We start from the raw sequence: 16,406 nt of genomic DNA on the forward strand, positions 1-16,406 counted from the left end.
CGAAAAAAATATCAAATAAATATACTGGTGGTAGCAGGCTATGAAACAAAATAGATGATTGAGGCATTTAGACAGCAACACATTTAACGAAGGGATTTATTTTAATATGATGAAGGTATGGATAATGTGACTGTGATTTACCGAGTTACTTCAACTACAATATTTTATATATTTATTTAAGAAAAAAATTAAAAGTATTAAAAACGGATTGATTTTTAAGTTGTACAGGTATATGCTTCTATATGAAGCTGTATCAGTCAGATTGTTGTAGATTTTCTTACTGATGCCACCAACTTAAAATTATACTTTATTGGGCTAAACATTATTCTCCAAATTTAACCAATAATGCTACATTGTGACCCATGTTTGCATGGGAATGTAATCATGGACATGGAACTACTGAAATTGTCTTCTACTCTGGGCAATGTACAGTAGGTGGTCAGTAACATTAAAACACACACAAATCATAGATAGATAGATAGATAGATATATCAACATACTAAATATGACATCAGTCCTTGTTGAAAGATTGTGTAAGACATGGTTTGACAATCTGAACCCCTGGTGAACTCAAACGACCATTGACCTCCACCCACAACATGGCTTCTTGTACTCAATGTGGTACAATTACGTACCGAAACAATTGCGATCTGTCCAAGCTTCCCTTACGATATTATGTTAAGGAAGATGTGTTAGTGTGGAGAGACAGGTAAGAGGGGAGTGAAGTAAATGTTTGGCATTTGCTGACTTCAATTGACGATTTGACCTGTTGTCCCCAAATGAACTTTGACCTACACCAAAAACATTACCCTTCCTGTACTCAATGTGGTACGTCTACACACTAAATAAGAATTGTTCCGAGCTTCCCTTCTTGAGATATCGTGTTTACAAGGTTTTCAAATTTTGACCTCTGGTGACCCCAAAAGACCTTTGACCTCCACCAAAAACAACAGGCTTGTAGTACTCAATGGGGTACGTCTTAACACTAAATATAAGGTCTGCCCATGCTTCCCTTCTTGAGATATCGGGTTTACAATGTTTTCAAATTTTTACCCCTGGTGACCCCAAATTACCTTTGACTTCCACAGAAAACAATAGACTTTGTGTACTCAATGTGGTACTTCTACACATTAAATATGAGGTTTGCCCCAACTTCTTTTCTTGAGATATCGTGTTTACAAGGTATTGACATTTTGACCCCTAGCAACCCTAAATGACCTTTGACCTCCACAGAAAACAATAGGCTTCCTGTACTCAATGTGGTACTTCTACACATTTAATATGAAGTCTGCCCAAGCTTCCTTTCTATAGCTATTGTGTTTACAAGGTTTTCACAATTTGACCCTGGTGACCCTAAATGATCTTTGACATCCACAGAAAACAATAGGCTTCTTGTGCTCAATATGGTACATCCACACACCAAATATGAAGTTGGTCCAGTTTTCCCTTCTTGAGATATTGTGTTTACAAGCTGGGAGTCACAAACGCACACACGCATATGCCATCATGAATGCATAGGTTACGATATTCATCAAAACCAAAAAGGCCTTTAACAGGCAGACCATTGTTCTTACACTGGTTGACATGTGGTATAAATGCTCTCTTATGCAATGGATAGCAATGATCATGTTGAATCCATGTTCATAACAATTGCATACATTACACTGTATGCTTGGTCACTACAATTAAGTAATGTACTGCATATTTAGACAATTGAGCAGGATATTGTGTATCGTCACTTGCACAAAGTGATGTCTATAATCGTCACTGTCACAAAATTGACAGGAATACACTGCACCGTCCATTTTCCATTTTGCCTCCATTTTCCTGCTTATTCCTATATGACCTTCATTATGAGTGTAGTACAACTAAATTGTACCTTTGGAATTTCTCAGGAATGAATCCGAAATTTGTTACTTATATATTGTTACTTATAAGGACTACATTACACTGTGCATTAATTACTGGAAATCATTGGCCATCAGTGAAATGAACTAATTAGAATAGAACTCGACATACAGTAAGACTGCCAACTGACTCAATATGTACAATCCATATTAATGTAAAGCCTGTACTTAACTACAACTTTCTCTCCTCAAAAGTAATGAAAAATGATTTCAATGGCTTTGTGAATTTTGCAGTCTAAACTCTGTTGACAATGTGAAAATTAGCACCACAAGGCTAAAATCAAATTTTCCCTTCTTTATCTGCAATTTTGACTAATTTGCACCTGAATAAACCACCCTAAATCCCAAAATAGAAGCAAGCTTGTGTCATATCATTTTTATCAAGACTTTAATACAATCATCAAATCAAGGTCTCATCACTACAGCATTTGCTATACATGTGCACTAGTGCCAAGCTAATCACCATGGCCTAAATTAAGATAAAAATATTGCCCTTACTTTTTCTTGAAAGTTACCTCATTTCATGGGAAATTGCACCTCTGGTGTTTTTAACAATATGTTACATTGATTTATGTCACATTTGTATATTTGACAATCAAAAGTATTGATAAAGGAATAAATACTTTTTTGTCTGAGCTGTATGCAATGCAAAATTCATCTCGCATCACTTTTCATAGAATTGTTGGCCTAGATTTTCATTAAATAGACATCATTGCCAAACAAAATTTCACTTATTGCACTATTGAGACTATTTTGCATTCACTTATACCAAATTTTGACAGCTTGTAAGCTCAGAAAATAGGAAAAATTCTTTCCAAGTTTAGTGTGTAGCTCTAATATTGCAAAGTGCAACAAGCATCCAATGGCCTAAACTTTTCATAAAATTTTGCACTCATTTTTCCACCATTTTTGATCTCTCTCGTAACAAAACAGTAAAAGTTATGTTCTTAATAAAATTCCGCATTCACTGATACCAAATTTGTAAAAATTAGCAGCTTATAAGCTCAGAAAATAAGAAAACAATATTTGCCAAATTTATTGTGTTGCTTTAATATTGCAAAGTGTAAGAAGCATCCACTGGCCTAATTTTTCCTAAAATATTGCACTCTATTTTCCACCAATTTGATCTCCCTCTGCACAAACCAGTAATAGTTGTGTTCTTCATTATATTCCGCATTCACTAATACCATATTTGTAATAATTAGCAGCTTGTAAGCTCAGAAAGTAAGAACAAATATTTGCCAAGTTTTGTGTGTTGCTCTATTATTGCACTTTGCAATAAGCATCCAATGGCCTAAAATTTGGAGAAAAAAAAATTGCACTCACTTTTCCACCATTTTGATCTCCCAAGTAACAAACAAGTAATAGTTATGTTCTTTATAAAATTCCGCATTCACTAATACCAAATTTATAAAAATTAGCAGCTTTTAAGCTCAGAAAATAAGAAAAAATATTTGCCAAATTTTGTGTGTTGCTTTAATATTGCAAAGTGTAAGAAGCATCGAATGGCCTAATTTTTGATAAAATTTTGCACTCACTTTTCCACCATTTTGATCTCTCTCTTAACAAACAAGTAAAAGTTGTGTTCTTAATAAAATTCCGCATTCACTAGTATCAATTTTGTCTACATTTGAAGCATGAAGACTGAGATAATAAGGAAACAAATTTCACTTTTATGTACATTGACAGAAACACTTCCATGACAACCTTACCAGAATCAGCAAATCCTAAGGTAAAAAATGTTCTTATTTTTCTCTAAATCTTGCAAAGTAGATTTCAAAACATGTTAGAGTGTCTTCTCCCTACTTGTTCGAATAGAATGATACCCAATTTGTTGTGCTTCAATCAAAGGATTGCTTTAATTAAAGTGATAAATAGTCCTAATTTTAACCATAGGCCTATAAATCCTGTATTTGTACTTACTGTGTGATATTCATATACTTCTCCAGTTGTTATAGTAACCACAAACGATCTGTTTATGTTATTATTGATCCTGATTCTCAAAGAATTACCAGGAACTTTAAAAGAAGCCAAGATATGACCCCCAGAGATGGAAGAATGACCCCCAGAGATGGAAGAATGACCCCCAGAGATTGACGACTGACCCCCAGATAGAGAGTAAACAACAACTTGACTACTCTCACCCTCACCCCATAACATAAATATTAATCCTTTCTCTTCACTGACTGTTATACTCCAAGCATATCTGTACTGTGTGTTTGTATATTCCTGTTCTATTTCTCCCTCACTATTATACATTAAAGCTCTATCATCCCATGTACAGATAAACAGTTTATTATTACTAACTGTTATATCAATGGGCCAGTCTCCTCCTACTAATCCTGTTAAGGTGATTGTCTTCTTTTTTCTCAATTCTCTCGCATCTAAGACAATCACCTTATTGGATCTACGTAAACCGACATAGACTAACCCATCTCTGGTTGTCATACACCTGGCTTGACCGTCAAACTTCCCTTGATTGACCAGACCGCCATTACTACTATCGTACAATGATATCGTATCCTCACAACATGTTAAAAACAGACGATCATCCAGTAAACAAACAGACCGCAATTCTGAACCAAACTCGGTAAATTCCTCAGAATAATACGGCTCTGACGTCAATAGTAACGGTTTTTCTTGAGAATCAGGATCAAATTGTAACATAAACAGATCAATAAAGCTGCATTTTGTCGTGTTGTTATATCCAGCGACAGCCAAACGGCCTGTATCTAGCACGTCCATGGACCACACTACGTAATCTTTTCGTACGGTGAATCGTGGTATCGTTGTATGCACTCTGTGTGTGTGGAAGGCAAAAAGTGAAAAGTTAGGTCAGGGTTGGACGGATGTATCCGTGGTAACGAAGAATTTAGAGTTGATTTTTAGATCGAAGGAATGTCGATGAACAGCTCTCAGCCTGCGAAGTAGCGATATAGCCTAGGTCTTACAAACGGCACTAAATTCTTTAAAAAGCTGTTGATTTATGCATGGGACCCCGTCGTGACCCACATGCCATAGCACTAAATGTCCAGAGCAAATTATTCGACATGGTAATCTCGAAGATATAAGAAATGAGACGTTCAAGGCCTAATAATTAGGATACTGGCCTAGCTGTAGATCCATGACTTAAAGTTATGCTGTATTGGCCCCAAATATGCTAGATATTCAAATATGGTCAACTTTGGTCAAAATTCTCAAACTGATTTTATTACAACCTTCGAAGAAATTTTCCTCACTGGGACATTCAGTCATCATCATGTTCCTAAAAAATATCTGAGAACAATTTGGAGAGTAAAGACCTGCAGGAAAATACTTGTCGAAAACTTCTAGCAATTATAGCGTTTTCCCATTAAGAACCCTCTCCCGCATAAAACGTGAAGAAAATACATTTCCGCATGAATGTATATATGCATGGCGAGCGGAGTAAAACGTGCTAGAAATTGGAAAATCGACCGAATAAAATACTTTGCTATTAAAGTATCCTATTAATAGAACAACATTTGAAATTAATTACTGTGTGTTTATGAAAATATTCCTTTCACAAAATTTCTCACATATAACAATACCGACTTAATATATAAGCCCTGTTAATTGGCAGTTTCAGTAAATTGATGAAATTGCATTGGCTATATTTTGTTTGCTTGAACACGATTTATTTATCTTCAATATTCATCGTTTATCATACGCATGTAGGCTACTGGTGTAACGTTCTGATTCAACTTTTCCTGTGTATTGACGCCATGCATACAGTACATTCTAATTCATTCGCATTTAGCGCCAAAAACTGAGAGAAAGAGACACACGGTCACAAGTTGTAAATGATGGCGCTATAACAAAAAGCTAACTTTGTCAAAAGGCTCCGCTAATGATGATTGATGGCGCTATTAGAGAAAGCCAATTTGGTCTAAAGATTTCACGGGGTGACTTCACAGAATTTCAGGTGGTACTTAAAATAAGTCCTTTTTTGAGACATTTAGGAAAAATGTAAACAGGAAGTGTCCTTTTGCTAATACATGAAAGTAATCAATCAATAGGTGCTGTATCGTTGTCGTATTAAAATAATGGAATTTGTGGCACAGAATGCAGAGAGGATCCATTTTATCGGCGATTTAAGATGGCTTTGTGCTTTACCTCCCCAAAGAATCGACACCGTGATGTCCTACTACCCTTAGGAATTTTGTGCCCCCCCCCCCTATTCGATACTGAACTGTTTCCCATATTTCAGGAGTTATTTATGAGAATGTCTTTTATCTGTTCATTAAAAATTGTCAGTTTATAACATTGCTTGTGCATAGATGAATGCAAAGTAAAAGAAATAATACTTTTCTTAAATACTGTCATTTATAAAAACATTTAAATCTTGTATAAAAAATAATACTTACGAGGTTTTTGTGTTGGCCATTTTTGATATGTGCTTGATTAGTTCTACGAGAATTATATTAAAGCAGCGGGAGTCCTGATCTGCGCATAAAATTAGAACAAAAAGTAAGAAACAAATATGACTTTCTAAAGAATATTCTTCGCAATAAATACAGAGATCATCGGAACGGAAAGAAAACTTCTTTAGGGCGAATGCTGTAGGTTTTATTTAATGTTTAACGAGCAACCTTGAATTTAATATGATGAATGAAATTATGGTAAAAAATGATAAATTCACGTAAGCGATGGTCAAAAGTAGAAATTTTACTTAAAGAAATTATATTTTTATTCAAAATTTCCCGTACAGGCATGTTATACAATGTAGCTTTATTTACCTACACTGGAGTGCTGTTAATAACCAATGCAAAATGCATTGAGGTTTCGATGACTTCAATGCCCTAGACTTCTGCTTGTAAGCAGCGGCGGGATTTGAGTTGTGAAAGTGGGGGGGGGGGGGGGCAAACCTGCCAGCAAGACTATCTAAGCGGAGCGCCACCATCGGTTGGCGCGGAGCGTACAAGAAATTTTTTGGCTTTACAAACCCTCCAGATGGCCGGAAAGGGCACTTCCCGAGTGCTCTAAGCTGCATGTACCCATCCTTGAAATATGGATCTCATGTCTGCAATTTGTATCTAGATAGTTAATTATTGTTTAAAAATTTGAAGAGGATTGATAGTAGAACATATGGTCAGATGGTGATGTACAACTTTTGTTATACGTCACTATCTAAGCGGATAATTTTTGATGAAAGGTACCCTTAGATCGGTTAAATTAACACCCACATAGGCTTTAAATTGCATCTAAACAATTAATGAACGTGTTGAAATTTAGGGAGGACGGATAGAAGAACTTATATGGTGATGTACAACTGAAGCTTATACGTCACTATTTAGGCGGTGCACCACCATCAGTTGGCGCGGAGCGTCGAAATTTAAGCAAAAAGGAAATCCTAGATCAGCAAAAATGACACCTCTGGTAACAATAAATCGCATCTAGACAGTTCTTTCCCCCTAAAATTATTAGTATATTGTGCATTTGGACCGATCAAGAATATGTTCAGCACCCACTTCGAAATTCTCCCCGCGGTCCCCACTTCTTGGAGCACTTGGCAAATATTGGGGCTGAACATACCTTTACCCCCCCCCCTCACTTTTTTCATGGGGGATAAGCCCCTCAAGTCCACCGGTTCCGTCGCCACCGAAGTCGAGGAGGGGTGATTTCGAGCAGTAAAGAAATAACATCGGCATTGCCATTGCATATTGTTGAATGACACGGGGGGGGGGGGGGGGAAGTGTCATGTGTCAGTATATTGAATTTAATTATTGATATACCCAATATGCAAATCTGGCCTTCGTAAATCGTTTCTCTGGATTTAGTTATTCAACGCATTCAGTAGAGCAGCAACGTTGAAAATCAATTCCTGAAGCTAGCACTGTAGCACATGCCGCGGATTCATCACATGCAGAATTGAATCGCTAGTGTGTTAGCTCCAGGATTCGTAACCTGTGCTGCGAACCATGTGCTAGCTCCAGCTCCAGTTATTCTGCATGCTACATGTTACGATCTTAAATACAAATTCGACTTAGATTCGAAACAAATAGGCCTATTTGATAGAGCTGTTGTGAGGGAATAATTTCGATTAGGGTTGTGCACATTTGTCTGCAAAAACGACAAAGAAGTGAACTAAGATTTGGGGAAAAGTGGGGGGGGGGGGCAAATGCCCCCTCTTGCCCCCCCCGTAATCCCGCCCATGCTTGTAAGTATAACCAGAACTAGCTGTTACAATACCACTATGGCAGTAATAAACTCAGGTCAGTCTACTGTACGTGGCTATACACACCTCCACCAAAAACAATAGGGGTATTGTACTCAATGTTATGAATCAACACTCCAAGTATTAGAGGAATCCACGATTTCATCGTTAGATATCATGTAAAAGGTTTTTCAGAGTTATACCTCTGGTGACCTATAGGAGATTTGCAAGACTCACAAGCAATAGGATTCTTGTACTCAATATGGCAAATCCATATACCATGTATGAAAAGTATCCATGAGAAATCATGTTTTGAAGGTTTTCAGGCCTGGACAAATATTTTTAAAAGTATTCGATATTTGGCAACCGTGGCTAAAAATCTACTCGCCAAATTTCACTCGCCAGTAGGCCTATGATTGTTGTTCAAGTCTCCAAAGTACAGATCTGCAATATCAATACTTCTATGAACAAAGGCTAGGCAGTTAGGCAGATACATGGTGCTACGTAATTGCGCATTGGAAAGTCATGCTTCTTTGCAGTATGAAATTTAACTTGAAACAATAACAGCAAGCTTGTCTCAAAACTCTTTAAATTGTTCGATACTTTGCGTATTATGAGAGCCAGTATGAAAATGCCTTAATAAATAATTGAGGTGATGTTTTGCCATCTTAAGGTGTATTGGTATTCTAACTGGTATTAATCACGTTGTTGCGTTAATGAGCCCTATTCTACCCATCCGTTGCTGGCCTAGACAACATAAAATTGCTCACAGGCCTAGCCAGGTTTGTTCAAGTTGTCCCATAATCATAAACGTGACGAAAGTCGAACGTTACTTTTAAGGCCTAGCTATGCTGAAACTGGTGGAAGAGACTACACAAATTGAGATCAATAGCCGATGCAGACAAAGGCGCGTGAACTCATTGCCAAACTTAGACCGTTTTACACAATTCTTTCGCATCGGGATTGGTCAAAGTAAAAAAGCTATTTATTGTTAAGTTTCATAAACGCTGCCTGGTCAAAACGAAACTACATCCAACCTGAAATAAATACGACGGAAAACGTCCAATAGAACTGCTGTACTACAAAGTACTCCTTTCCGCACGCAAAATAAGGCTTCCGAGCGGCACGTTGAAGCCAATGCAAGTTTGTTCGTATTTTCAGTTTTAGATTCTACGAATGCCCATAAGTTAGATAAGCTCATTTCCATTTCCATTTCGTATGAGGCGTAACGCACATGTTATCTGATAAGCTGGTATGTGGGAGATACGGTAGCTAATAAAACAATGTTTCAACAATTTGGCGTCTGGTCACTCCAACTGAATTTTGACCTCAACAAAATCTTGTACTGAACGTGTACCAAGTACATACTAAATATGAGATTCGTCCGACCTTCCTTCTTAAGTTATCGTACGTGTTACAAGGTTTTCACAATTTGACCTCCAGTGACCCCAAATGGACTTGGACCTCCACCAAAACAATAGGGATCTTAAACTCAATGTGGTACTCCTTCACACGAAATGCGAGATTGATCCAAGATTTTCTTCTTGAGATATCGTGTTTACAAGGTTCACTTTGACCCCTGGTGACCCCCAAATGACAATTGATCTCCAAAAAAAAAAAAAAACTATAGGCTGTTGCTCCTAAATGTGGTCCTCCTACTCACGAAATATGATATTGGTCCAAGTTTACCTCCTTGAGATATCGTGTTTACAAGTTTTCACTATTTGACCCATGATGACCCAAATGACCTTTGACCTCCCCACAAAACAGTAAGGTTCTTCTACTCAATATGGTTCTGGTATACACCACATATGAGATTAGTCCAAGCTTCTTTTCTTGAGATATCGTGTTTACAAGCGAGGCGTCACACACACATACACCCATACACGCACGCACACATACATCGTACGTACACACACTCTCCACATGCATGGGTGCATAGGTTACGATTATCATCGAAACAAAAAAATCATAAATGTTTTACTTTACTTACAATGACAGACGTCTGTGTAAGACAGATGCAGATGAGGTACAGCTAATATTCTCCGAAAGGTCTTGAATATAAACTTGTTCTTGATATAATTCGATACGTTTTTTATGCTGAGTCGCTGTCACGTCTACGAAGCGTGAAGTGATAACACAAATTTTAAACAGAGAGCCCTTAGAGATATTCTAAAAGACTACTAAATACTATGACTTCGATCAGAGGATGAGACAAATTCTCAACTGAATATTAGATAATAAACACTGAAGAGTGGAGCACGAAAGAGGTAACGGAGGGTTGAATGCTGTAGTAAGAGAGGAGGACAGGCTTGATCTGAATTGGTATCTAGCAAATGAATAAAACAATTTACGCCCACTAACCCTTGACATCTTAGATATAAACCATATCGCGTGATGTTTGAGTTAATATCGAACTTAAAGCAGTTCAGTGAGATTTATCTTTCTTGTTTTATTAAATCTATTTCATTGTTATCTTGAATGGTAGCCTATGATGTACTTTAATAAATACATCGAAATTCCAAAACCAGAGGGAGAGGAGGGGAGGAGGGGGGGAGGTGGCCTAATATTAATACAGGTGATCTGCCTGTAAAGTCTAAAGACCATCGAGCTAAGCTTCCCCAATTTAACTTCAATTGTGTAAATGTGCCTCCATATTTGTCTCTTTAACCAACATAAGTCTGGAAAAGGTGAACAACGTTATAGCATCTTTCATATAGTTACGGACGACTTGTGTGGTGAACGGTCCCATAGTCTTATCTGATAGTGGACTATTGGAGAATTCTCTACGAATTTCCGTTATCATTCAAAATAGAAACCTGACAAAAAAAGGAGAGCATTTCACATCAGAGGGGAGAGAGTGAGATTGGGGATCTCAGACAGGAGTAAAAAGAGTAGATGAAAATATGTTCAAATATTGGTTCATCGTGTGTGTCAGTTCACATGCAGGCGAAAGATGCTGGGCTTCCTGTATGAGCTTCGTTCTGATATGAACCATCCTTAACTTTCATTCCCATTGGGACACAATTTCGCCCTCTAAATAATTTTAACATGGTTAACCCTGATCAGATTATACCGTTTTTGAAACCTTAAATATATTTATATATATTGTACTGCTTTAATTCTTAATTTCAAAAGTTCCTAGACAACACTGACGTTTTCTTCACCTTGAACTAGCCAAACACTAACGAGGTTTCGTTTTAACTCGAGCTGGTTGCTTAATCAAACACTTCTTAAAGTCCAACAGTCCATGTGCGTCACCAAGAATGATAACAATCCGATGACTCTGTCTTCTTCATTTAACAGAATAATAAAAGCAGTTTTTTGTAATACTTTATGAGGATATTGTTTCGAGCTTACATCAGAAGGAGGAGGACGATGTAGATAAGAAAGGGAGGGGGAGGAGTGGTTCCTCAATCAATTCTGGTATTTTTCGGTTACAACTCGTCCAAGAACCTATTGTTGTCGTGACAGTGTCGGGAAGAGCATATCAATTATGATTTCGTATTTAAATAAACTGTATTTGTGTTCAAAGATCGCTATTGTTCTCACTTAAATATGGAAAGTAAATATTTGAATAGTTTGGGTAATGCTGATGATACTTAGCCTATAGGACTACAAGTTAATTGACTTCAAACGGCTGTTCCAATGCAGCATATTTAACACAATACCCTATACACTTTGGCACCGTTTAAGGAAAGTTCACAACGAAGTTGCCTCATGCTGTATCTATAGCAAGGCCCTTCCCACGCTGCGCGTGTACAAATAGAAACATCCGGATAAAGTTTAACAGTGACGTAGATTTATTTTTACCCCCCCCACTACCCAGAAATTAGAGACAACCGAGGTACTGAATACTGAAAAATTATGAAACTTGGAGATGATGTTTTGCACTTTTTACTCACATATACTGCACAAATTTTTTATATTTGAGATGTGTAAATGAAAGTCTCCAACTTTGTAACAACTCAACACAAATTTAGCCTCGTAAGTCAATGATTCAATGAGAGACCAAAGGTGTCTGTTATGGCCATATAATTTATCAAATTGATTGTTACCAATCGGTATCTTGAAGTAAATATATTATTGATTGTATCTTAATTATGAGGCGGAGAGAATACATCATCTTGAAATCAAAAGAATTGTTTATCGTTTCTCTAAGTGGAGCTTCTTAAGCAACGAAGCTATAGGCTTTTCGTTAATAGCCTACCAAATAACGTATCCCCAAGGACAACGATAGTACCAGTCTACCTAGCTAAAGGCACAGTTATAGCCACAGTCACGTAGATTACAGTATTTACGGGTTTTAGCTATCTAACGATGTCAAATTTGTTAGGGGCTATCTATAACATGAAGGAGATGATTACATGGGTCCCCCCTCAGTCAAATGTTGGTGGGTACGTTCTCATTCCACTGATCTTGTAAACTTGTTTCAAATATCAAAACACATTTTTAATGAACACTTTTTTAATTAATCATCATTTTTGTATGTGTAGAAATGTATACTTTCTGGCACACGCATATCCATAACATTGAGAGGGGGGAGGGTGATAACATGGGACATCCCCACTAGTCGAATACTGGGGGATACGTCCCCCGTACCACCAAGTTCTATGCCAATTAAGGTTAATATTAACAACGAACCTGAAAAGTGATAATTCAGAATGGAATAAACTAAAGCTTACTCTTCTTGTTGTGTCACATACTGCAGTTTCAGAATGACCATCGTGTAATTTGAAGCATTCTTTCATTTCCTATGATGTCATTGCCGAACAAGTTGTCTAACATAGTTTGTTTGGTCAGACATTATTTCATTGGTAAACTATGACAGGCCGTCTGTATCAAATCACAGGAAATGTATGTAGATCAACGTTAATTGATATATGTCCATTTTTACACATATACAGTATACTAGTTTAAATCTACATATCATGAAACAAATTTCCTCATCAATATATTAACAATATCGATGTCGAGAATGGCTTCCAGCCCTGACGTTTATTGTTTATACGTTAGCCTGAATTTTGCCAGGTCGTGGAGATAGTATCGGGAAAGTTCTATTTTTTAAACCAACCCTGCCCCCTCCACACGCGATAAGAATATACACTCATTTGTTTAGGTGAGTGACATCGTATCTGTTTTTTTTTTAGGTTAGTGACATCGTACCTGTTAATGATGTTTCGTGTTTTCATTAAGTTTATCAGAGTGATTCCTGGTGTCTCTATCAGAGAAACCCGGCGTAGCATATCAGTTTCTGCCGGTGGTAGACCAAACAGAGTTGCTAATTTCAGAGTGCTGTGTAGAGTAAGCTCTCCAACAACATTGAACATTAATCTGCCGCAATCAGCTGAAATGTAAAGAAAAGTAAGAATAAAATAAAGGTAAAGATCCCACTCAGCACAACAACCAATTGATAAAACTGATTATAAAAAATAATAGATTAGATCACATTTTCCTATTTATCATTTGACATTTAGATTGCTTTATATCGCATTAATCTATAACAACAAAATATATTTCTTTAAAATCAGTTCAATAGCAGGAAAAGATAATGTGGAATATAAATAAAGTAATGCCTTTTTGAAGTACTGTTAATGTAACTGCTCATCTACACCTCAAGCATTAGTGTTACCATAGTAACTTTAAGTGCCACATTTTTAGATACTATTAAACACAAATTTAATTTCAAAATCTTACATATATTTTTCAGATTTAAGGAGGGTGTGATCTTCCTTTCTTCCAAACATGATAAACAGAAATGAGCTAAGTGTTGTTATGCTTTATTTTATTTGCGTGTTTACCCAGCCACATATAAATAAATTTGGATGTAACACCATACGCTCAGAAAACATACCAACTATCAGGGTATTGTGATGTGCCCCCACCGCTTCTAAACAGTTCGACACTGTAGAGTCACGTTATTCAACAGAACTTACCTTTAACATGAATTTACTGCACTTCAATGGGTGATGACGATGTTGAAATTTGATTTTCTCTGTGTAAGAAAATGCTTGATCTGTGCTTGTGAGTGCATGCTAGCCAGTTCGACTTTGTTGCTAAGGAACAGTGAATCCTGTCGTCTGCTACTTACGTCAATGTACACTGTGCATAAACAGTCCTAATATGCTGAATGTGTTTCATCTGCAGTTCAATCTTTTTTATAGGTACAAGCAACTTTCCAATTGACAAATTGCAGTAAACATTGATAAGTGCATCACTCGGCTAAAAGTCTGGGTGTTTGCTATATTTTCAGGACTTTGACAGCTGTCCAATGATGATATTATTTGTAGAAGAGATACATCTATGCAATGAATATGATATAAGTTAGAGAAGTGTTACCATAGAGCTCATCAAATGACCCTCCATGGTTGTTATGCTTATTTTGTAAACATCTCCTAATTGACATATGTTAGTGATCTAGCCTTCACTAGTATATCTATGATCGAATCCCAAATGACCTTAGTTTAATTGCCATTAAGTTGTTTCAGATATACAACAGATACCTAGATGTGTTATTTTGTTTGTATTAGATAATGATCACATGACTACTTGAGGAATAGTGCAACATTTAAAGTTTCATAGCAGTTTGGTGATTAAACCCAGGTGAACATTTACACATACCTACAATTATTGTTTCCATCTTCATAAACACTCATCAATACACAGTAGAGAAAGGGGAAACGTTAGTAGTAAATTAGTACCAGTGTATTGCTCCAATGATCTCAGGTGAGAACGAAGATCCACCAAAACCAGGAATAGATTAACGAGGAAGACTACACTGTTTGTACAATCATTCCCACACCCCATACCCCATACCTGACCTTTAGACATTTTTAGGGTTTGACTTCTGCAAAACGTAAATGAGCTTTTCACCTATACCAAATTGTGCAGCAAGTTTACTAACATGCATATTTATACCATGCATATATTATATTTTTTTCACAGGAAAGTTTTCAAGATGAGGACATTCGAAATCTTGACATTCGGACCTCTGCTGACTCAAAATGACCTTTGACCTCCACCCAAAATGATAGGGATCTTGTGCTCACTATAAGAAGACATATGCCAAATATGAGCTATGTGAAGTAACGTTTCTTGGGTTATCGTGTTTACAAGGTTTGTGTTTACAAGGCATACCAGAACGTGACCTTTGATGACCCCAAATGACCTTTGACCTCCACCACAAACAATTAGGTTATTGTACTCATTGTAGGGAAGCCACATGCCAAGATTTCACGGTTTGCCCCCTGGTGACTCTGAAATGAACTTTTGACGTACACCAAATTTGTAAAAACTTTACACTACATAAGGCTATCCAACCATGCATATATGAGCTCCTTTGATGTTCAGATTCTAGAGATTTTTGGGGATTTTCACATTTTGCCCTCTGCTGACCCCAAATGACTTTTCGACCTCCACCCAAACCTATAGGGTCGTTTTAATAATTGTGGGGAAGCCACATGCCGAATATGGTAACTGCAGATGTTACCGACCTTGAGATATTGTGTTTACAATCTAGGATGTCACAAAAAATCACACACACAAATACACACACACACGAACTTGAGTGCATAGGTTAACATACACACACAAACTTGACTGTATAGGTTACTTGCCTTCAGTTGATATAACCAACTGATTTTAGCATAGTTAAATGTACTCATAATCACCTTACACTTCATGTGACATTTTCTGAACATTAACATATTTTTTATTCATCGATCTACTTCCGTAAAGCTCAAGTTGTCACCTTGAAATACCTTCAACATTGGAATACTTTATCATAATTCAACATATTAATGGTCTAGTCACAATATTTTCCTAACTTCATAAACACACACTTCTTTTCTACTGATGGTATTCTGGCTAATAGTACATACTGTTCTATAGTCATATTTCACTTACTATACTTAACAATACTTAGGCACCTTTCACACTTTCCCGGAAGAAGCACCGGGTCTTGCCGGATCGGGGCTACATATACAACCGGCATGATCCATGGTCCGACCCGGCATGATTCGGGGATGTTCCGTACCTATCTGTCGCAGTCCGTACCGATCCATAGTGGCCTTTCGATCCGTGGATAAGTTTGAACATATTTAAAAAAATTCGAGTCCAACCACAGATTAAAATCCCGAAGAGGACCATGAGTGGACCAGTAGCAACCCGTAGACGATATTTCGCAACCCCTAGTGGACCCTAGCTCACTCCTAGTAAGCCATGATCACGTGATCGGTGACTGACCAACTACGGGTTGGTACGTATTGGTACATTATAGAAAAAGATCGCGTGAAGTTTTAGTATGTCTGCACTGCGGCTTGATA

General features: G+C 37.1%; 1 protein-coding gene across 1 annotated transcript in view; it reads right to left on the bottom strand.

The window, feature by feature from the left end:
- LOC139964462 (uncharacterized) overlaps nucleotides 1–10,404 on the bottom strand; it is a 33,434-nt gene extending 23,030 nt beyond the window's left edge. The window contains exons 1-3 of the mRNA XM_071966047.1: nucleotides 10,076–10,404; nucleotides 6,293–6,371; nucleotides 3,831–4,707 (exon numbers count right to left, since the gene is read on the bottom strand). Of these exons, the coding sequence (XP_071822148.1) occupies nucleotides 3,831–4,707; nucleotides 6,293–6,312 (897 nt within the window). The 5' untranslated portion in view covers nucleotides 6,313–6,371; nucleotides 10,076–10,404. The remainder of the gene's footprint in view (nucleotides 1–3,830; nucleotides 4,708–6,292; nucleotides 6,372–10,075) is intronic.
- Between the last annotated feature and the right edge of the window lie 6,002 nt (nucleotides 10,405–16,406).

The sequence above is a fragment of the Apostichopus japonicus genome, chromosome 23, assembly GCF_037975245.1.
Source record: "Apostichopus japonicus isolate 1M-3 chromosome 23, ASM3797524v1, whole genome shotgun sequence".
Lineage (NCBI taxonomy): Eukaryota > Metazoa > Echinodermata > Holothuroidea > Aspidochirotida > Stichopodidae > Apostichopus > Apostichopus japonicus.